The sequence below is a fragment of the Sapajus apella genome, unplaced genomic scaffold (genome assembly GCF_009761245.1).
Source record: "Sapajus apella isolate SASKATOON/1434 unplaced genomic scaffold, GSC_monkey_1.0 scaffold1, whole genome shotgun sequence".
NCBI lineage: Eukaryota > Metazoa > Chordata > Mammalia > Primates > Cebidae > Sapajus > Sapajus apella.
This window is the reverse complement of record NW_022436941.1, coordinates 66,552,183-66,563,347: the sequence shown is the minus strand read 5'-3', so window position 1 is coordinate 66,563,347 and position 11,165 is coordinate 66,552,183. Positions and strand designations below refer to the sequence as shown.

General features: G+C 49.0%; 1 protein-coding gene across 1 annotated transcript; it reads right to left on the bottom strand.

Moving 5' to 3' along the window:
- Nucleotides 1–1,882: 1,882 nt before the first annotated feature.
- Nucleotides 1,883–4,406, bottom strand: FOXD1 (forkhead box D1). Its single transcript, XM_032278602.1, has one exon. The coding sequence runs from the start codon at nucleotides 3,998–4,000 to the stop codon at nucleotides 2,591–2,593; it is 1,410 nt and encodes a 469-aa protein (XP_032134493.1). The 5' UTR covers nucleotides 4,001–4,406; the 3' UTR covers nucleotides 1,883–2,590.
- Between the last annotated feature and the right edge of the window lie 6,759 nt (nucleotides 4,407–11,165).

Below are 11,165 nucleotides of genomic sequence, written 5' to 3'. Positions count from 1 at the left end.
CCCTGCTTCCCCGTCTCAACCGCCTGGTGAGCAAGCCCGCAGTGTGGCCACGGCCTAGAGCGGAACCCCAAACCCAGAGGGTGGGGAGCTGAGCGGCGGGACGCAACACTCGGAATCCAGGCGACTTGGATTTGCACGTTCCTTTAACTCTGGGCTGACGCTGCTCTCCACCTGTTTGAAAACAGGCTTGCGGTCTCCAGTGGGGGCGCGTAAAGTGGGACCCCAACCCCGGGACCTGGAGCGAGGCCTGGACTGCCCAGTGCCTTCTTGCCATTCTCTTAAATGCACTGATACCCCCAGATGTGGGGCCTATCCCAACACTTTTGAAGACGTGAGAATAGGAACGAGGAGACAAGATTAACCAGGATTCCCTGCTTTCGGGACATCCAAGCATCGGGCAAAAATTAAAAATACACACGGTTTTGTTCTGGCTGTCTCTCCTCGTAATTATTTTCAGATCTAAATTTCAGATGCGTGCGTTACAGAAGGCCACCAGGCGCTCCAGCAGTGTCTGTGCCTTTTGGATTCCGCCTGCCAACGCCTCTCCACCCGGGGCGGTGCGTGGGGTCCGGACGTTCTCGGGGTCAATGACTCCTCTCTTTTAGCCAGGCTAGAGTAAAAGTAACTTTCTATATAAAATTTTGCTCTAACAGTATTTTAATTTGTATCTATAGAGTTAGTGGGAAGTTTGAAGGTAAGAGGGTTTAACCTCCTTGAAACATTTCACAAGGCGGGGAACAAACAGCTTCATTTGAACCCGTGAAAGTCCGTTTTCTCCCTAAAAAGAGACAGGGTGTCATAAGTGAGTATCATTACAAAATATTGACCCTATAATGCAGACTTCATTAACTTGGTAAGTTAAATCTGCAAATCTTCAGATATATACCTGTCCAGACATTTTAAAGAAATTGAATAAACAGATTTAGTCCCCACTAAAAACACTAACGTCAGATATTTAAATTATGCGTTACATATGCCTAGGTTTTATTTGGAGCGCAGTGTCTCACGTTTTTTCAAAGAATAGAAATTTCATGCAATAGTTAATAAAAAGACATTAAACTTTGAAAGATAAACCTAAATTCAGTAAATATAATTAACTCAATGAACACCTGATGTATTTTCATTTTTTCTTTAAACCATCCTAAAGTTGAAGGTTTATCTTAAATACCCTAAATCATTCACTTAAGCCATAATTTCAATAAATTTGTCTTTTAAGAGAAAAACCTCTTTATACAATTACTCGAATTCCTTCCATCTGCAACACAGTAGCTGTAAATAGTGGCATTTTAAAATATGATTTATTTCATACATACGAATACGTCCTTATTCAGGGCTTTAAAGCTACTTAACTGATGATCATCTCTACTAATTTTTCCTATTAGAATTCTGAAACTAGAAACTGCCTTTTTGCTTGTTTCACTTCCATTACAAGATATTATGTAGAGTTTTTGCAGACATAATATTGTGAACAAAGTGGAAACTGAATGGGAAGAAAACTCAAAAATGAAATACAAAGTTTCTATAAAATTATCTTTGGGTACCTTTGGCTTTAATTTTTACATACCTCAATGGGCTTTAAAATGACGTAGAATCAGATTTGAAAATGTGTACCAAAGTAACATTTTATTTGCAGTCATTTAAAAGTAACTTATTTTATTTGTAGTCATTTAAAAGTAATTTCTGATCTCCTGCAGAAAATTTCTGATCTTCCTAGTTTTCACTTAGGAAGTTCAAATGAAAAATCATGGCATGATGCTGCTGTTAAAATTCTCTCTGCAAATATTTAAGTCTGTTCCATATTGGGTTCCTACTTACCCCACATAGAAACTTTTTTTAAGCAGAAAAGAAAATAAACTAAGAAGGGGACAACTGAGGCCAATTATTTTGGTGAATTTTCTTTGAAAATTAAGCACTTTTATTTCTTAAAAAGTGTAAAAACCTTACATTTAGAATAGTACAATTGCCAGTAAAATTTACAATACTCCTTGTAAAGAATACACAGTAAGTACAAAATAAAAATTCCGCACATCTGTTATGATATAAAACACAGGTTGAAATAAGAAAGGATAATTTTGACTTTTTTCCTTGTGTAAACATGTTAACCATTTTTTTTCCTTTTCATGAAAAAGTACTCCAGACAAATGTCCTCAAATAAAAAAGTATTGCTTCGCTGGCATTCTTCGAGACCTTCACTATTTTTGTATTATTATTTTGAACATTATTTTTAAGGCCTGGACCTGAGAATCTGCACACCTCAAAAGGCTTAGTTGTTTTTCATCTGCCAAACATCTAGGGAGCCCCTAGTGCCTACACAGAGCGGACCCCCTTCCCCAACACCCTCTTCCTCCCTGCCCCAGGTCGCGGGGCTGTAGCATAGGACGACTCTGCATAAATAGAGGGACCCGCAGAGCCGAAAAGCGAGCCCGAGCTGTTGATAAACAGTTTCGTCTTAATATTCGCAGCGGAGAAAATGGGCGCGCAAGGTCGAGAGGGGCCGCGCCGGGAGGAGCGAACAAAACCCCGAACCACCGAGAGGAGAAAAGGAGCTGGGATTCCTACCTTCTTCCTCGAGCAGGCTAACATAGCGTTATTAACAATTGGAAATCCTAGCAGTAAAGTTCTCGACACTGGACAGGGCAGTCCCTTGGTGCAGAGTCCCCAGGGCAGCGGACGAGGAGACGGAGGAGGCAGCGGCGGCCGCGGCGGCCACGAGGGAGCGGGTGAGCGCGGCTGCCGGGCCCACGGCCGCCTGCGCCGCGCAGCCTCCTCCGCCGGATCCGGGCGCGGGCGGCGCCGCCACCGGCGAGGGCGAGGGCGACGCCTGAGCGGCTGCGGCGGCTTGCGCAGCGGCGGCGGCAGCGGCGGCCGGGCCCAGGCTGCCCCCGATGATGCTCTCGATGGAGAAGGGCGACCGCGCCAGCGCTGAGGCGCCCGGGCCGCCTGCCTTGGCCGCGGAGGCCGGCAGGGGGCCGGGCAGGGCGGCGCCGAGCGGGTGCGGCCGGTAGCCGAAGGCTGTCCGGGCCAGCTCGGCGGCCGCGCCATGCGGTGGCGGAGGCGGCGGGGGCGAGTGCGGATGGAAGGCGGCGGCGGCGGCCGCGGCTGCGGCGGCGGCGAAGAGGGCCGAGGGCGGCGCGTAGGGCGGCAGCTGCAGGCCGTAGCCGCAGCCGTAGGGGCCGTAGCCATAGGCATGCGGGGGCGGCGGCGGCGCGGGCGGGAAGAGTGCTGCGGCGGCGGCCGGGTCGCCCGCGCCCCCTGCGGCTCCCGCGCCGCGCAGCAGCAGCGACTCGGCGGCAGCGGCGTTGGGCGGGAGGAGCGGCTGCCGCTTGAAGCGCTTCCTCCGGCGCAGGAAGCTGCCGTTGTCGAACATGTCGGCGGACTCGGGGTCCAGCGTCCAGTAGTTGCCCTTGCCCGGGTTGCCGGGCTCGCGGGGGATCTTGACGAAGCAGTCGTTGAGCGAGAGGTTGTGGCGGATGCTGTTCTGCCAGGCGGGGAACTTCTCCCGGTAGTAGGGGAAGCGACCGCTGATGAACTCGCAGATCTCGCTCAGCGTCAGCCGCTTCTTGGGGCTCTGCAGGATGGCCATGGTGATGAGCGCAATGTACGAGTAGGGCGGCTTCACCAGCGGGTTCTTGGCGCCGCTACCGGCGCTCCCGCCGCTGCCGCCACCGCCGCCGCCAGCGCCCGCGCCGCCGCCCCCACCGGCTCCCGCCCCCGCCGCCGGGGCCGGACCCGGGGGCGCCGGGGACCCCCCAGCAGGCGGGGCCAGCAGGATGTCATCGTCGTCGTCCTCTTCCTCCAGGTCCTCCAGCTCGTCCTCCCCGGCGTACGAGCGCCGCCGCCGCCGCCGCTGCGCGGGTACAGACAGCCGGGGCCCGCCACCACCGCCCTCGTCGTCGTCCTCCTCTTCCTCGTCGTCTTCGTCCTCGCCCTCCCCCACCACGTCGATGTCTGTCTCCTCCGCGAGGCCGGAGGCATCGGACATCTCCGTGCTCAGGGTCATAGCTGTGGTGCGGCGGCGGCGGCAGGGCGGCGCATGGGGGCGCCGGGCTCCAGGCTCCCTCTGCGCCCCAGCCCGGGTCCCGGGCAGCTGGCCCGGCCGGGGGGCGCCACGCTGGGGGCGCTGCGGCTGCCGGAGCTGCGCTGGGGCCGCCGGGTGGCGGCGGAGTCTCGCACGCCGACTTTGTAACTCCTGCGCCGCTGCGGTAGCCGCGCGTCTGCTGCGCTCCCTGGGCTCCGCTCGCGCCCGGCCTGGGCGGAGGACTTGACCTCCTCCTCCCGGAGCAGCTTTTGCCCCGTCGGTTGAGGAGGGGGTGGCGGGGCGCGGGCGGGCGAATCAGAATGCCAGGCGCACAGGAACGTGCCGGACGGGTGAGAGTCTAGGAACAGAGCTCGGCGAGACCAGGGCTGAGTCCAGGAGAGGGCGGACCTTCCTCGGCTTATAGCAGAAGGGGGCCTGTCACATGGTGTGCACGTCAGAGCGCTGCCGAGGGAAGGAAAGAAAGCCTAGGAAATCTGCCCTGCTTGGGAGAGAAAATTCACTCCTAGGAGGGAGGCAGCAGCTGAGAAGAGTGGGGAGCAGAGTGGACCCCACTATTTCTTGCCAAAGGGGCTGATACCCGAATTACGCGGCGGTCTATACCAAGGGCCTTTGCACAAGTTAAGAGTTCCCAGGCTGCTTCTTGATTAGTCATCCACTCTCACCTCAGAAGCACAGCCGCAACGCTCTTCCCTGACCCCTTCACGGCCTGTAGGAGCTGACCAGCTGGGGGATAACCACCCCATCCTCTGAGGTGATCCCTGGGTGACGCTTTGAGCTCTGTTGGGGGTGTCCCAGCTCCCCCAGATTGGGCGAGCGGCTCCCCATTTTAAGCACGATAATAATTGTTTTTTTGACCCTTTAACCCGTTCTCTTCGGTTTTACTCCAAAGACGTTTGCTTTCTGCCATCAGTTAATAAAAATGCTGTGAGACTGGCGTTGTAGTCACTTATCTACAACTGAATGCCCTAGAGGCTTGACAGCTAAACTAAGCCACTCTAATGAGAAGATCTGACAAATGTCATGGGAATTAAGAATGTAACAATTGAATTCGGAGAAGAAATAGAAATTTTTAGTGAAAACCCAAATACATGCACAAAAATTGCACCTATGAACTACTCAAAAAAGTTCGACCAGCCTGGCCAACATGGTGAAACCCCGTCTCTACTAAAAATACAAAACTTAACGGGCGGCGCCTGTAATCCCATCTACTCAGGAGGCTGAGGCAGAAGAATAGCTTGAACCCGGGATTCGGAGGTTGCAGTGAGCGGAGATCGCGCCACTCCACTGCACTCCAGCCTGGGCAACAGGAGCGAAGCTCCACCTCAAAAAAAAAAAAAAAAAAAAAAAAAAACAGTTTGTTCATAATGGGGCTAAATAGTTCTCAGTAGGAGGAACATTCTAGTCAGCACTTCATAGTAATCTCAAAATACTTACATTACATAACATATAAATATTTTACTCAGGCTTATTAATAGAAATTAATGATAGTTGACTTTAAGATAAATGTGTTTTTGGAAAATCCATTACTCTTAATACCTTCTGGTGAAATGAAAAAAATTTATGAGATTCATATTCCGCTTAATTCAGTTTTCTCAGGTGACAAGATAGTGGAAATAATTAAAATATGATATTTTTTTTAAAGGTACCTATCTTTATCACCAACTCAAACGAGCTATTTAGGCTCGTGGAAAAATCCTAATAGTTGCGGAATTCATATTCATTTAGTCATACCTTCTGGATTGGTGCATTTCCTAGAATGCTTCTGTTTCAAAGAGGGGAGCTTGCCCTAAAAGTTTAACTTTCTGATTAAAATGACCTCTTGACAAGAACTAAGAATCAAAATTCAATGGCGTTCTGTAGGAACAGCCATCAGCTGCCCCTATGTATATCATTTTATTGACCAAATACTTTTCGAATTTTGAAATGTGTCATTGCTAGCACTATCAATCACAGAGCTTCAAAAATAAACTGGTCCTGCAACTAAGACCTATTTCAAATTCGAGTTTTTTGGTGCTGAGGACTGCTACCAGCAGTTACTGTTACAAATGACCCATAAAGGCTATCATAGGTCTTTGAACGATCTATGAGAATGCCTCGACGTTCTAAATAAATTATTTTTCATTGACTCTCGTTTGATATATGGCTGAACCATTTAATTACTGTAATAGGCTGAGCACTAACCTGAGCCAACATTAATCAGCACTATTAATCAGGCGTCACATTGCTTTGTTGATACAGCCAGGAGTCCTTACGAAGGAGTTCACTTTTACATTGAAAAGTTTAAGTTTTATAAGTACTCAGTCGATATCTAAATAAACACCATGACTTTCGCAGCACTGAGGGTTGGTGTGTGACGAAGTATTCAGATGAAACAGGAAAAATTTCTTCGCAGACCATTAATTACTTTAGGCGACCGGTTACTGACTTCATTCCGTTCATGGAGCGGGAGACAGACTGCATTCGTTTGTAACTTTGTCCTCAAGTTCTTTCCCAAAGGGTTAAGAGGCTCTTCCCTGGAAACGTTTGCAAAACGTGGCGAATTATCATCGGGCCACTCCGGGGAAAGTGTTAGGATTTACTGAACGTCAGAGTGGAAGATCAGCCCAGAGGGACCGCTGCAGAGACGGAGAACAGCCACTAAGATTTGGACGAGCTTTACTGAAGCCCCACATTTGGATGTGACCACTTGTTTTGTTTGCTTAATTAAGCTAGATGTTTGTATGCAACTTTCAGCTCCGCGCTCGCGAAGTTCCTGGAACACAGAAAGCCAAGCGATTCACGTCTCCCACGTCCCCCTGGACTCCCCAGTCGTCCCCCACCCCGGGCCTCCCTCCCTACTGCGCTTCCAGCTTTCGGCCCCGACTGGTAACTCTCCTCCCGCTCCTCATCCCGAAGCTGGTACGTGGGACGAAAACCTTTCCCAGCGGGGAGCCGGGGAAACGACGCGTCGACCCCTCTCCCTCGCATCCCGCTCGCGTGCACGCGGAAAGTGGAGGGGCGCGGGTCCCGGTGGTGCCTGCGAGGGGCAGAGCTGCCCCCTGGCGGCGGCGCGGCGACCTGCGGGCCCTCGCATCCGGGCCGGGAACTCTCAGAGAGCTCGGCCGGTGCGGGGAATTGGGCCAGCAGGCTGCGTTTCTCGAGTGTGGGCAGCTGGCTCCCGGGCGTCTCTCCCGCTGGCTGCGGGCGGCCGGGACTGGGCGGGCGTGGAGGCAGGTCCTTCGACTGCAGGCTTCGGCTTTCCCTCCCCCCAACCCGGCTAGCGGTTTGGGCGCTCCGAGAGCCCCCGCGCGGGGGTCACGGGGATTACGCTCGGTGGGAGCCGGGGAGGCAGTGCGACCCTCTGGAGGCTCTGCCTCCGCCCTTTGGCCTTGGCCACTGACCGTGAGCTCCCGAGGCCCCGGCAGATGAGGGCTGGCAGAGACGTGGGGGGCGCAGACTCCCGGGGCAGGAACCTGGGCTATTCCTTGTGCATCCCAGGACTTTACCCGTGATCGTGAACATGAACGTGTTTTCAACCCCGGCTGTTTCCCCGGCACCTCATCCCTCCTGCGAAGAGTCATTCCAGAAGCCTGTATTGGGATTGTTCGTGCCTGTCAGTCTGAGCCCTGTAGAGAGAAGAAAACGCGAGTCCCCCTGGTCTGAGGGTGCGCCGTCCCATGTGTAGCCAGGTAGGTACTTATTCTGCCCAATGATGAGTGCCTCCTGAGCGCCCCGCAAAGAGGAGGGATGCCTGGAGTCGCTGCCCAGGGCCCTTTCAGCCTTCGCTGTCCTTCCTTGGGGCTGCATGCATTTCCACTACTGTTAAACTCAAGCGTCTGGAGGCCAAAACCTGGGATCTGAGTTGTTTTTTGTTTACTGGGGTAGCGGTAGAGGCGGGTAGGGTTGTAAAATATACATTATTTACCATTTTAGCCATCTTAAGTGTACAGTTCAGAGGCTCTATGTACAGTCACATTGTTGTGCAGCTGTTACCACTATCAATTTCCAGAACTTTTCCACCATCCCAAACTGAAATTTTGTACCCATTAAAAAGTAACTCCCCACTTCCCCAACCATCCTTCTATTCCCCCTCACCTTTTGTCAGCCACTGGCAACCACTATTCTACTTTCTGTCTATGCAATTATCTACTCTACATCATCTGAATGGAATCATAATCACATTTGTCCATTGTTTCTGATTTATTTCTCTTAGCATAATGTCTTTAAAGGTCATCCGTATGGAAACATGTATCAAAGTATCTTCTTTTTACCACTGATTAACGTTCCACTGAATGTATATGCCACATTTTGTTTATCCATCCGTCCATTGGTGGACATTTGGGTTACTTCTTTTTTCTGTTAGTTTTTGAACCTCCATTCAGCTCTTTGTCTACTCTGCATGCAGTAGACACTGATAAAATGTTTGATATATTCATTTTCCTATATCTTTTTCACCCCAGAAACCCTCAAAGGAAGCCCATTGTCCTAACAGAGCATACACATTGGTGAAGTGACAGGGAAGGTTTCTGCTGTGTGCAACATAAAGGGGACTCGCCCTTCTGGATTTGAAACCTCAACTTGTTCCCAATTTTGAGACTTTCAGACTCAGACAATGAACATCACCTTCAGTAAAAAGGCATGAGTCAAGACTCCTCCAGAATTAGTTCTGGACAAAACTGTGATCTTCCCCACTCTCACCCCATGCTTTTACACCCTTAGTCCCCCTCCTTACCTGTCCTGATCCTTAGGAGCCCCAAAATGACCTAAAATTTTTCTCTGGCGGTCTAGGGTGCTGCACTTTAGCATTCTTCTGTGGTGAACATTACCTGCCACTCATGCTGATTCCCATGTGCCAAGCTAATTTCAACAACGGGTGAAGTGGGTACCTCCGTGTGATGGCTGAGGAAACAGGTTCTGGGTGTTGCTACTAAGCCTCATGGAGGCAGCCATGACAGAGCAGAGCCTTCCATCCTTCTGTCCAGATCGGCAGCCTCTACCAAAGCAGGATGCCATGGGCCAGGCTCTTTCCACCCCCACCCTGCTTCTTCAGGCCAATTCTTCCATGGTAAGTTGGCCAGAACTTACTTCATGCCAGTTTTTACTGAGAATAAGCCCAAGGCAAGCTGCTACTACTGGCTGATGGTGTTGGTGCCTTTCCCAAGAATAGGTTCATTTTAACCTGGGCATACTGTTGATACTGCGTTAATCAAGGTTCCACTCATGGGTCTTTTATAGAGAGTGTGGTTGGGAGGGGAGATTCCCTTGTGAAGAAGATATTTTAGTGTCCCACTAGGCAGCTTGTGCTTGCACAACAATTCCTTTAAAAAAGCATTTCATGACCTAAGCGTACTCAGACATCAGGAATTCAGAATGTCAGCAGAAGTTCAAATCTGTGTTTTATAACACCAAAATTATTTACACGGACTCAGGAATTTTCATTACATTGTAACCTGGACATCCTAACACACACTCACACACAAACTTATTTAGCTCTGCATCTCAGTGGTTTGCAGTGGCACATGTTTAGATTTTGTACCACAAAGTCAAAAGCTCAAAAAGTATTTTTTATTATGAACTTAACTGAGAAATACATATATTTTCATTCCAGAGAGAACTCCTCTTGTTGGGGGCTACCTTCCACACCAGACTCTCCAGAGTACATCTTTGCAGCTCCATAATTTTCTGGCATTTATTTACATTGTCTAATAATTTCCTGGAAATACACTTAGTATTTTTAGTTATAAGAAGAATTGAAAAACAATATTGCTATTCTAGAAGAAGTGCATTTATTTATTTTGCATTTGTAGTTCACCCAGAGGCTGGCTGTGCAGACAAATCTCTCTGCTTGGGAAGGACAGTGCTCTCTAAAGTGATTCTAGGTATGCAGCTGTCTACAAGTCATACTGAAAATGACAAGATTGCTTATGAAGCCATGAGAAAGCTCATATACCAACTGTATGGTCCAAGAAAAAAACACCTGGAAAAATCTACAACTGACTCTTTCCCAAGGCAATTCAAGTCTGTGCTTCAAAAACCAGTGCTTTCTAGCAGAACTTTCAGCAAATCATTATTTCTGGCCCAAGGATTTGCTCTACTTTAAGCTCCTTTGCTGATTTGCTTATTTGTAGAAGACATTCACTATTAGTTGCTGTAATTCAACCTTGACCAGTCTTGTCTTCACTCAGAGGAATTCACGCCTGTTAGTTTTATTTTATGTGCAAAGTAAATTAAACATGTGTTATTATCAAATTTTTAGGAGAAACAAATGTTAAAAGTACTTGCTGTAACAAGAAATATTATTATGCTTTATTTCTTGCCATTATTGTTACCACTTGAGATGAATCTTATGCAAAATAAACTTTGAACCTGGGTGGGGCTCCCAACAAACCCAGAAAAGTATTGGTAACATCTTATTGCCCCAATGCTCACCAGCAAATTTTCTGTAACATCAATCATTGAATAAAGATGACACAAAAGCCAGTATCTTTCTGCCCTCTCTAAGCCCTAAACATTCCTTTTAAAATGAATAGAAGAGACCAGTTATCCTACAAACCAGTAGACTAATCTCCAATGTGCCTTTGGAATATTTATCTCCCTAGCTACTTCGATTTCCATAGCCTCTTTTCACTGATCAGTGTTCCCCAAGCCACTCACCTGGGATGCACATATCACCACCAGGCTAGGCTCACCACACACCTACTGAATTCGAATCTCTAAAGGTGGGGCTCAGGAATTTATTTTGCTTTGTTGTTTTTGTTTGTTTTGTTTTTTGTGGAAGTTCCCTAGATGATTTGGGTGATCATTTAGGTCTGATTACTAAATTCAATTGCTAAAATTCAAGTTCCTTAAACTTAGCATAAAAAGGGCCTCCACTCTGCCTGACCCTACAACTGCATCTCCTGATACTTTGCACTTCATGATTTACCTATTTGCAATATTGAACTACCAGTAGCTCACAACACTAGACGTACTGCCTCCCTCCTCTGGACCCTTGCCTGGAAAACCCTCTGCATACTTTGACTGCTGAACAACTTATTTTCCTTCCAAAATTCAGCCCTACTGTCTGCTTCCAGAAAGCCTTGCCTACCACCTCACCTCTACCTGCTCCGAATTCCACTGCACCTTGTTCACACAGCAGTCAGCACCC

Coding starts and splice junctions, on each gene's coding strand:
- FOXD1 (XM_032278602.1), bottom strand. CDS start 4,000: ATGACCCTGAGCACGGAGATGTCCGATGCCTCCGGCCTCGCGGAGGAG.